This window comes from Hibiscus syriacus, unplaced genomic scaffold (genome assembly GCF_006381635.1).
Source record: "Hibiscus syriacus cultivar Baekdansim isolate YM2019G1 unplaced genomic scaffold, ASM638163v2 tig00110865_pilon, whole genome shotgun sequence".
Lineage (NCBI taxonomy): Eukaryota > Viridiplantae > Streptophyta > Magnoliopsida > Malvales > Malvaceae > Hibiscus > Hibiscus syriacus.
The window spans coordinates 3,276,419-3,288,020 of NW_024062894.1; the positions used below are offsets into that span (position 1 = coordinate 3,276,419).

The 11,602-nt window shown below is 36.7% G+C and overlaps 1 protein-coding gene across 2 annotated transcripts; it reads left to right on the top strand.

Annotated features, from left to right (window-relative positions):
- Positions 1–2,314: 2,314 nt before the first annotated feature.
- LOC120143981 (calcineurin B-like protein 2) lies at positions 2,315–9,071 on the top strand. Of its 2 annotated transcripts, XM_039158165.1 has the most exons (8): positions 2,315–2,504; positions 2,603–2,685; positions 2,811–2,870; positions 3,006–3,114; positions 3,310–3,362; positions 8,502–8,582; positions 8,687–8,799; positions 8,923–9,071. In XM_039158165.1, the coding sequence occupies exons 1-8, from the start codon at positions 2,381–2,383 to the stop codon at positions 8,978–8,980; spliced, it is 681 nt and encodes a 226-aa protein (XP_039014096.1). In that variant the 5' UTR covers positions 2,315–2,380; the 3' UTR covers positions 8,981–9,071. The 2 variants fall into 2 exon arrangements, with proteins under 2 accessions (XP_039014096.1, XP_039014097.1); XM_039158166.1 differs by lacking the exon at positions 8,923–9,071 and having other exon boundaries at positions 2,316–2,504; positions 8,653–8,761.
- The last annotated feature ends 2,531 nt before the right edge of the window (positions 9,072–11,602 follow it).

Genomic DNA, 11,602 nt, shown 5'->3' on the forward strand with positions numbered 1-11,602 from the left:
CCTAAGTGGAAAAAGACAGTAGAAGAGGAATTAAAAGCACATGAAAACAACAATACTTGGATTATAGTTGATCTTCTGAAAGATAAAAAAAACAGTCGGCTGCAAATGGGTATTCACGGTAAAATACAAAGCTAATGGTAGCATTGAAAGATATAAGGCGAGATTAGTGGCGAAATGATTCACTCAATCTTTTGGAGTTGATTATCATGAAACGTTTGCTCCGGTAGCAAAACTAAACATTGTGAGAGTGTTACTGTCATTAGCAGTTAATGAGAATTGGGTGCTTCATCAGTTAGACGTCAAAAATGCATTTCTAAACGGAAACTTGGAGGAGGAAGTATATATGCGAATTCCACCGGGTGTGAAGAGTAATACAGGAAAAGCATTTAGATTACTAAAGTCCTTGTGTGGACTTAAGCAATCTCCAAGAGCCTGGTTTGACAGATTTACAAAGGTGATTATTCAGGATGGTTACAAACAATGTCAATCAGATCACACTTTATTTGTCAAAACATCTTCAAACAACAAAAAGGCAATTTTGATTGTCTATGTGGATGATATCATTCTAACAGGTGATGATTGTATGGAGATAGAAAGATTGAAAAAGCTACTGGCGAAGGAGTTTGAAACCAAAGACTTGGGAACTTTACAGTATTTTTTAGGCATGGAGGTTGCAAAGTCAAAAGAAGGAGTAGTGATCAACCAAAGGAAATATATCCTTGATCTACTATCAGAAATTGGAATGAAGGGATGTAAGCCGGCTGAAACACCCATGGAAGCAAATCTGAAGCTAAGGAGAGAAGAATTGGGAAGTCATGTGAACAAAGAACAATATCAAAGGATAGTAGGTAAACTAATTTATTTATCACTTACTAGACCTGATATTGCGTTCCCTGTCAGTATAGTGAGTCAATATATGAATGATCCAAGAGAAGAACATTTAGAGGCTGTGAATAGAATTCTAAGATACTTGAAAATGACACCAGGACATGGATTAATTTTTAGAAAGAGTGATGATAGAACAGTAAGAATTTTTTCGGATTCAAGCTAGGTAGGTGAATTAACAGATAGAATATCTACAACTGGTTATTGTTCATTTGTTTGGGGAAATCTGGTTACTTGGAGAAGTAAAAAACAGGCAGTGGTGTCTCGAAGTAGTGCAGAAGCAGAATTTAGAACAATGGCACTTGGAATTTATGAAGGAATTTGGCTTCAAAGAATGTTAACTGAGCTGGGGTTATGTGCCAACAAATGGTTTGTACTTCAAAGTGACAGTAAATCTACAATAAGTATTGCAAAGAATCCAGTTCATCATGACCGAACGAAGCATGTGGAGATTGACAAACATTTCATCTCTGAAAAGGTGAATAGTGGAACGGTGAAGCTCAATTATGTTTCAACGAAGAATCAGTTAGCAGATATTCTCACCAAAGCACTTCCAAGAATTACCTTTGATGAGATTATATCCAAGTTGGGTCTTTTCAACATTTACTCCCCAACTTGAGGGGGAGTGTAGGTTATGCAATAGATAAGTTAGTATTTTAATATAACAATAACTCTTAGAAAGTTAGATAGATAAGGATAACTACTAAGTAGTTTACTTCTAATAGAAAACTTACTCCTAACTTTTCCTATAAAAAGATGTATTTTCACCATTCACAATATATATTAAAAAGAGTTCCTTTTCTTCTCCACTATGTTGTTTACTCTTTATCAACATGATCTGTGAACCATTCTCTTCACGAGTCGGATCAACCATAAGATCAACCATATTGAGCAAGAACACAAATCTGAACTTCAAGAAAAATATGTACCAAATCAAGAAGCAAAGAACAATGAAGCAAGGAAGGCAGAAGACGAACACCTGAGCTTCATGAATGGCAGCAGGAAGTCACCACAGCAGCACCAGGAATTAGCGACTGATACCATGTTATGATATAAATATAACTATTATGTATGGAAGAAACAATAGAGAAGATAGAAGAAAAGCTCTGCATTTCATTTCTTCAATCTTGCTTACGTGAATGGAGTCTTGGCAACTCATTTATATCAGCTGATTAACCATGCCAGCTGATTAACAACTTCCCTTAACTAACTAGTAACATCACTTAACCAATTCTTAACAACTTTAGTTACAACTAACTTTACACTAACGTTTATACACTAACATTCCCCATACAGTTCACATTTCCATCTTTGCTCTCTGATGAACATTCTTCATGCAGTTCGCATATACTAACAAGGAAATGTTTATAAGGTTGGGGTGTTATTCATCTTGAGTCATATTATATGTACGACAAAGAATGATGTGAATGTGATTTTTCTAACCTCAAGTTTCATGTTACGTAGGTATGGAGTATTTTGATGTGTGGAAAATATCATGTTGCAGTTCATAGATGGATTGAAGCATTTATTTGCTTCTGTAATGCAATGTTGTGATATTGATTTGTACAAACAATCTAGAGGTCTAGATGATCCCGAACTTCTTGCAAGAGAGATTGTGTGTATGTGATTGTTTTTCCTTTATTTTAATATTATTGTTAAGCTTTTGAATGAATTAATTTCTTATTCATATTTTTCCTTATTGTGCACCTCAATGCAGTTAGTGTAAGTGAAATAGAAGCTCTTTATGAGCTCTTCAAGAAGATAAGTAGCGTTGTGATAGATGATGGGTTGATTAACAAGGTCTTTTTTCTATTATTTTTTTACTTCAGGTTTTATTTTTCGTGGTGTTTGTCAAGTTTTGGGCTTTGATGATCACTCCGTATGCTTTTTCGTATGTGAATTTATTTTATGTTACCATTTGGCAGGAGGAGTTTCAATTGGCGTTATTCAAAACAAACAAAAAGGAGAGCTTGTTTGCAGATCGGGTATTTTTATCTAATGTTAACTAATATTGTTTCCATCCTCAAGAAAAGAATGCTCGCAAATCTCACCATACCGATATTTGCAGTTATTAGTATCTTGCCTGAGCTGTTGTCAATGTATGTCGTATATCATTGCAGGTATTTGACTTGTTTGATACAAAGCATAATGGTATTTTAGGTTTCGAAGAGTTTGCTCTTGCTCTCTCTGTCTTCCATCCAAATGCACCAATTGACGATATGATTGAGTGTACGTGTCATTTAATTTGTCTGAATCAAAATCTTTATTTGCATCTTTGGCCATCATTCATACACCCCGGTAACTTGGTTACGGGTGTAAATGACTAGCATGGAAATGGAACTCTGAACTTGAGAATCGATCCAGTTTTCAGTTGTCTCTGTCGAGTACTTTGTCTTCTCATAAATCTTTTATGCCCTTTTGCAGTCTCTTTTCAACTATATGATCTCAAGCAGCAAGGTTTCATTGAGAGGCAGGAAGTATGTACTATGTTTCCCGATTTCAGTATTTTATTTTCTATATTTCTTTTATCCTTCTTCCTGTTGGGAAAAAATAAACCGAGTACAAGTAATTTCCCTATAACCAGATTAGTGAGAATACGAAATAAAAGCGGAAAAATAATACCCGAAAATTGATAACGGAGTTCAGCCAATTGTGCTTACGTCTCCGGGCTGCTGCAGATCTTTTACTAAGAGAGAAAATTTACAGGTGTTTACAAAACACTCACTACTCACAAGAAAGCTCTCTAGTATAGGAAGAAAGAAATGTTTTGGGATGATTTTGAAGCTAAATGGGTAAGGGTATTTATAGTAGAAACTTAGGGACTAATCTTTGAAAATACCCTAAAGTGCAATGACTAAAGTGAATTTACCCATTCCTATTTTCAACAAACATCTACCAAAATTTTACCAAACTTTGAAAAACATTTTTCAAAGAAACATTTACCAAACTTTGAAAAAAACATTTTCCAAAGTTGGTTGCCAAACTTTGAAACTTTTAACAATCTCCCACTTGAAGACTGATTTTAATATGTCTTCACACCTCGATCAATGCAGCAGCATGTCTGGTCTTGTTATTCTAGCATGCCAACTGAAGTTGAACACAACTTCAGTTTGTCCGTAGTCACCGTCTTTGTCAACATGTCTGCCGGATTTTGAGCTCCACTAATCTTTTCAAGTTTCAAAATCCCATCTTCCAGAAGAGACCGGATAAAATGATATCTCAATTGTATGTGCTTTTTCCTGGAATGAAAAGACGGATTCTTTGCTAGATGGATAGCACTTTGACTGTCGCAATACAAGATATTGTTTTCTTGTTTCTTGCCTAACTCTTCCAAGAAACTTTGGATCCAAAACATCTCCTTGCTGGCTTCCGTAACAGCGACATATTCTGCTTCAGTTGTGGAGAGAGCAACTATCTTCTGTAGTTGAGAAACCCAACTCATTGCAGTTCCTCCTAGAGTATAGACATACCCTGTAGTGCTCCTTCTGATGTCGACATTTCCGGCTAAGTCAGCATCTACATAGCCTGTCAGTATCATATCTCTACCTTTGAAACAAAGTGCTTTGTTTGTGGTACCCCGAAGATATCTGAGGATCCATTTGACTGCTTCCCAGTGTACCTTGCCCGGATTATTCATGTATCTGCTAACAACTCCCACTGCATGAGCAATATCTGGTCTGGTACAAACCATGGCATACACCAGACTTCCAATTGCTGAGGCATACGGCACCTTCACCATGTGTGCACGTTCTTCCTCCGTCTTTGGTGATTGGTCTTTAGAGAGTCTGAAATGAACACCTAAAGGTGTACTTACTAGTTTAGCATCTTGCATGTTGAACCTGGAGAGTACTTTGTTGATGTACTCAGCATGTGATAACATCAAAGTCCCCGACTTTGTGTCTCTCTTGATCCTCATCCCAAGAATCTGCTTTGCAGCGCCCAGATCCTTCATAGCAAACTGCTTCGACAATTTTTGCTTCAAGTGTATAATCTCTTGCATGTCTGAGCCTGCAACGAGCATGTCATCAACGTACAATAATAAAATAATGAAGCTGTTGTTGAACCTCTTGATGTAGCAACAATGATCTGCTTGGCATCTGATAAAACCACTGCTACTCATGAAGCTATCGAATTTCTTGTACCACTGTCTAGGAGCTTGTTTTAAACCATACAAGCTCTTCTTCAACCTGCATACCAGGTTTTTCTTGTCTGCCTCTATGAAGCTTTCTGGCTGCCTCATATAGATTTCTTCCTCCAAATCACCATGAAGGAAAGCTGTCTTTACATCTAACTGCTCAAGATGTAAATTCTCTGCAGCTACAATTTTCAACACCAGTCTGATTGTAGACAATTTTACGACTGGAGAGAAAATTTCATTGTAGTCAATACCTTCTTTTTGCTGAAAGCCTTTGACAACCAATCTTGCTTTGTAGCGTTTGCTCCCATCGTGCTCTTCTTTGATCCTGTAAATCCACTTGTTGTGGAGCGCTTTCTTGCCTGGTGGTAATTCAGCTAATTCCCATGTCTGATTTGACATAAGCGAGTCCATCTCATCTTTCATGGAAGACTCCCACTTGACTGAATCCTCCACTTGCATTGCTTCATCATAGCACTCTGGTTCACCATTGTCAGTCAGCAACAAGTAGTGTAAAGAAGGAGAATACCGTTGGGTTGGTTTAGGAATTCTGGAGGAGCGTCTCAGTTCTGGTGTGCCTGGTTCTTCTTGAACTGCTTCAGGATTGATCTGAACATCATTTCCAGAAATCTCCTCGAACTCAGCAAATTCCTTTGTTTCACCTTTGGTATTACTTGATTCTGCGGTTGACCTATCTTTGTACATCACATTTTCATTGAAAATGACGTCTCTGCTTCTGATGATCTTTCGATTTTCGTAGTCCCAAAACCGGTAACCGAACTCATCACCACCGTAACCAACAAAGACGCATTTGTTGGACTTGGCATCAAGTTTACTTCTTTCAGCAGAGTTTATGTGTACATAAGAAATACAACCAAACACTCTTAAGTATGAAAGGTTTATTTCTTTCTTGCTCCAAGCTTCCTCTGGTATTCCGCCATCCAAAGGAACTGAGGGCCCACGGTTGATCAAGTAAGCTGCAGTGTTGATAGCTTCAGCCCATAGAAATTTGGGCAATCCGGCATGTATCCTCATGCTTCTGGCACGTTCATTCAGAGTTTTGTTCATGCGCTCTGCTACGCCATTCTACTGCGGTGTTATGGGAACTATTGTCTCCATCTTGATCCCATTGTTTGCGCAGAAATCTCTGAATCTACTGTCTCTGTATTCTCCTCCATTGTCAGACCTCAACCGCTTGACTTTCAAACCAGTCTCATTTTCCACCATGGCCTTCCATTTTCTGAAGGTATCAAAGACTTCTGATTTCTTCTTCAGAAAATAAACCCACACCTTCCTTGTTGAATCATCGATGAAGGTGACATAATATAGTGAGCCCGCAAGAGATGGAACTGGGGATGGTCCCCATACATCAGTATGAACCAACTCTAACCTTTCTGCCTTGGGTGTCTTGCCAATCTTTGCAAAACTGACTTTCTTTTGTTTGTCAAAGATGCAATCCTCGCATAGTCCGACATCTACATTCTTTAGATCCGGCAGCTTCCCTTTTGACAGAAGTATCTTCATTCCTTTCTCGCTCATATGGCCAAGCCTTTGGTGCCATAGGTTTGATTTTCCATCAGCATCTGCTACTGCAATGATATTCTCTAAATTTGAGGTTACATAGAGAGTACCAGTCTTCTTACCACGAGCAATGACGAGTGCTCCTTTGGTAATCTTCCATTCACAGCCTGAAAAGGTTGTGCTATATCCTTCTCCATCAAGCTGTCCAACAAAAATCAGATTTCTTTTGAGGCCAGGAATATGTCTCACTCCTGTCAGCTTCCAGGTGGTCTGGTTTGGCAACTTTAGTCGGATGTCTCCTTTTCCGACGATCTTTAAGGTTTCATCATCAGCAAGATGAACCTTCCCAAAATCACCACTGACATAGTTCTCCATGATTTCTTGGTATGGGGTGGAGTAGAAAGATGCCCCTGAATCCAAGATCCATGATTCAATCGGACTGTTGACGCTTAGAATCATGGCATCACCTGTCTCTTCTGTCACGTTGGCAGATTCCTGTGCACCGGTATCTTTCTTCAGTGCTCGGCAATCTCTTTTGAAGTGACCCTTCTTGCCGCAATTATAACAGGTAAAATCTTTATTTCCTGTTCTTGATTTGCCCCTTCTAGATTTTGATCTGCCACGATTTGAATTTCTTTCTGAAGTTCTCCCTCTAGACTCCGTGTGTAAGGCTGAGGAGGTTGATGCTTCACCCGATTCTCTTCGTCGAATTTCTTCACTCAATACCAGATCCCGAACATCGTCGAATTTTAATTTGCTGTTTTCTGACGAACTGCTGACTGCTGTAACAGTAGCATTCCAACTGTCTGGTAGAGATGATAAGAGAATTAAAGCTCGAACTTCATCATCGAACTCAATTTCCACTGAACTCAACTGGGTTGTGATTGTGTTGAGTTCATTTGGGTGTTGTGCCACCGATGCCCCTTCCGCCATCCGCAAATTGAATAATCGCCTCATCAAATGAACTTTGTTTGAGGCCGATGGCTTCTCGTACATACTGGAGAGAGCCGCCATAAGACCCGCCGTGGTCTTTTCCTTTGCTATGTTAAAAGCAACATTGCGGGATAACGTCAGTCGGATAACTCCGAGGGCTTGTCTGTCGAGAAGAGCCCAATCTTCATCCTTTATGCCCTCTGGTTGCTTTCCTGAGAGAGGTTGATATAGATTTTTCTGGTACAAAAAATCTTCAATCTGCATCTTCCAAAAGCCAAAGTCCGCACCATCGAACTTTTCAATTTTCACCTTCCCTTCGTCTGCAGCCATCGCTCCCACTCGAATCTGGCTTCGTTTGGATCGTTTCTGACAATTCTTACGAATCATCGTGTATTAGAACACCACCGTCGACAAACTCGTATCGCCGACCGAATTTTACTATTCACGAAATTCACTATTCACGTGAATAGTAATGAATAGTAACCTCGCAGAAAATTTAACAAAATTCACAACCAAAAGCTCTGATTACCAGTTGTTGGGAAAAAATAAACCGAGTACAAGTAATTTCCCTATAACCAGATTAGTGAGAATACGAAATAAAAGCGGAAAAATAATACCCGAAAATTGATAACGGAGTTCAGCCAATTGTGCTTACGTCTCCGGGCTGTTGCAGATCTTTTACTAAGAGAGAAAATTTACAGGTGTTTACAAAACACTCACTACTCACAAGAAAGCTCTCTAGTATAGGAAGAAAGAAATGTTTTGGGATGATTTTGAAGCTAAATGGGTAAGGGTATTTATAGTAGAAACTTAGGGCCTAATCTTTGAAAATACCCTAAAGTGCAATGACTAAAGTGAATTTACCCATTCCTATTTTCAACAAACATCTACCAAAATTTTACCAAACTTTGAAAAACATTTTTCAAAGAAACATTTACCAAACTTTGAAAAAAACATTTTCCAAAGTTGGTTGCCAAACTTTGAAACTTTTAACACTTCCCATCATTCATATATTTTTTACATACAGGTGAAGCAAATGGTAGTGCCTACGCTTGCTGAATCAGGCATGAACCTTTCAGACGATGTTATAGAAAGTATAATCGACAAGGTGATCGATCACTCAAATCTGATTCGATCGAAGGCATATCTTTTCTAACTTTCATTTTCCTTGGTTCTAGTTTACGCATGCTAAGTTTTCGAGCTTTGCAACAGACCTTTGAGGAAGCAGATACGAAACATGATGGGAAGATCGACAAGGAAGAGTGGACAAGCCTTGTCCTACGACATCCGTCCCTCCTGAAAAACATGACCCTGCAATATCTCAAGTAAGTCCCAAACATGCTCAGATGAAAAAATCCAATTAGCTGCTGGAGGTTACCGATAAAGACTACTTTCACCCCATGTCTATTGTCACGGTCGGTGATTCTTTTTTTGTATTCTTGAAACAGGGAAATCACCACGACATTCCCGAGCTTCGTTTTTCATTCGCAAGTTGATGATACCTAAAATCGGCAAATGGATTCAAATCTTAATGAGACACCATCTATTACGGTTTGTTCCATTCGATGGGGGATTTCGAATCTTAAATGATGTAAGGGTGAGTTGTTATGATGTTTTGGTTCATTGGTTGATTTGTAATGTGTGTTCATATTCAACTGTTGAACATTTTTGTCTGACTTTTCGGTCAATTGGATATTTAGGTTTTTTTCCCTATGTTTATGGTGTTACAATGTAAAATAAAAATGGTTCTTTAGATAATTTTTTTTAAAAGGTGGTTCTTTTGATAATTTTTTTTAAAAGGTGGTTCTTTTGATAATTTTTTTCCTAGTATAATCTAAAAATATGCAACACTTTTTGTGGATGTAAAACTTGAATGTGGAAAATGAATAGGGATGGGAATGAGACACGAACCCAACGGGTTCCGACCTGATCAGGTCGGGTCGGGTTTTTTAAAGGTTGTGTTAGGCCTGTAAATGAACTGAACGTTCAGTGAACCGTTCATGAACCTGCGGCGGGAAGTTCGTTTATGTTCGTTTATTTATTAAATGAACGAACATGAACAAAATTTTGCATTCGTTTAATTAAATGAACGAACATGAACAAAGGGCTTGTTCACTCATTTACGTTCGTAAACGTTCGTTTATGTTCGTTTATGTTCTTTCATTTATGTTCAAACAGATGTCAAATTGAATATGTTACGGAGATTATTGAAGTTGTTTGAATTTCAAGAAGATTGTTTTGTTGAATAAATTAATTTTAAGACTTTATTATATTCATATAGCTTATTTATGATTTATGTATGTTTTTATCGTATTCGAACAAATTAACTCTAAAGTTGTAGGTTATATTAATGAATTTTAAGTTGTTATTCTTGTTGTTTGCTTTTTTTTACATTCGTTTATTGTGTTCGAATAAGTTTTTTTTTGTATTTGTGTTGTTCGTTTATTGTGTTCGTTTAAGTTCTTGTTCGTTTATTATTTAAATGAATGAACATGAACAACCTATATTTCTTAATGAACGAACATGAACAAAAAAAATTTGTTCGTTTATCTTCGTGTTCGTTTATGTTCGTTTATTTATTAAATGAACGAACATAAACATACCTCCGTTCGTGTGCGTTCGGTTCGTTTACAGACCTAGGTGGTGTTCTGGTCGGGTTGAATTCGGGCTTAGAGTAAAAAATATTCAACCCGATCAGGAAAAAATATAATTTTAGGATTAATTATAATAATAACCCTCTATATATTATTATTATTTTTAATTAAATCACTTTTTTTTTATTGAATAAAAATAATATTTTTTATTATTTCGGGTCAGATCGGATCGTATTTGGATTTTATCTCAAAAAGTCGACTTCAGATCGGGTGGAGGGTATATATTTTTCTAGTCGGATGAAAGATGTAAAATTTTCGGTAAAACGTTACCTAAAACATTATTTTTTTTTTACCAGATTTTTTTTACTGCGTTTACATATATCGGTAATTAGAATCGGTAGAAATAATAATGTTTTCGATCATTATTTTGCCAGTTTTATTATTTAAAATAATAAAAAAACCGGTAGCGTCTTATTTTATCGCACGTGAGCATTTCCCAAAAATCCTAATCTGAACAAATACAATGACTTGGTATTTTTCATCAAAATTTGTCATTAATGCATTAATGTAAAACTAAATATAATTACGAACTCAATAGGTATATCTTATGGTAAGTAAATTGACAAAAATATTAATGTATCAACTAGGGTGACTCTAAAAATTGATTTTTTTTACTCGACTCGAATTAAGTTCGAATTGTAATTTCATAAACTTGACTCGGCTCGAAAAAAATTATATTCAAATCGAGTTGTAAAATATAACTCGTATAACTCAAAAATTTTAGTAATTAGTAGATTGATTTCCAAGTTTAAGTTTAAGTTTGAGTTAAGTCCATCGACTTTATATAGGTATATGTAAATCACATATGGAAAATACAAAAAAATGTATATATGTTATATATGATTATAAAATATCATTTAAATTAGAATTAAATAATTTTATAATATTATAAATATTTATAATTTAAATTTAAATAAAAACTCAAAAATTTGACTCGACTCGACTCGAAAAAATTTCAAATTAAATCCTAGTTATAAAATAGGACTCGTCAACTAGAATAATTCGAAATTTTTTTACTCAACTCGACTCGATCGAACGCTCACTCCTAATATCAACTATTATAATATATTTCTTAAATGAAAACAGACACTTTGCAAACGGCGGTTTTACCCAAATCGACGTGTCTATTGAACGGATTATTCGTCGCTTTATTTGGAGTATTACTTCGACGCGTGGCGGAATTCATTTGGTCAAATGGAAGGATACGTGTCTTTACGGAGTTCAAATTGTTCCCGTCTTAGGAAGGTTCTGAATATCGTTTGGAATGTTGTTCGTACAAATCTGGTGTGGTCTATTGGTTTGGGCACGGATATGGATTTTTGGTATGACTCGTGGCTTGAGGATATTGGTCCACTTATTGATTATGTAAATCCTGGCTTTGCTTCATCTATCCGGCGAACTCTTGTGGCGTCGATGGTCGATTCTGTTGACAGGTGGAAATGACACATTTTTATTCATCTTCTCCCCAAGATTT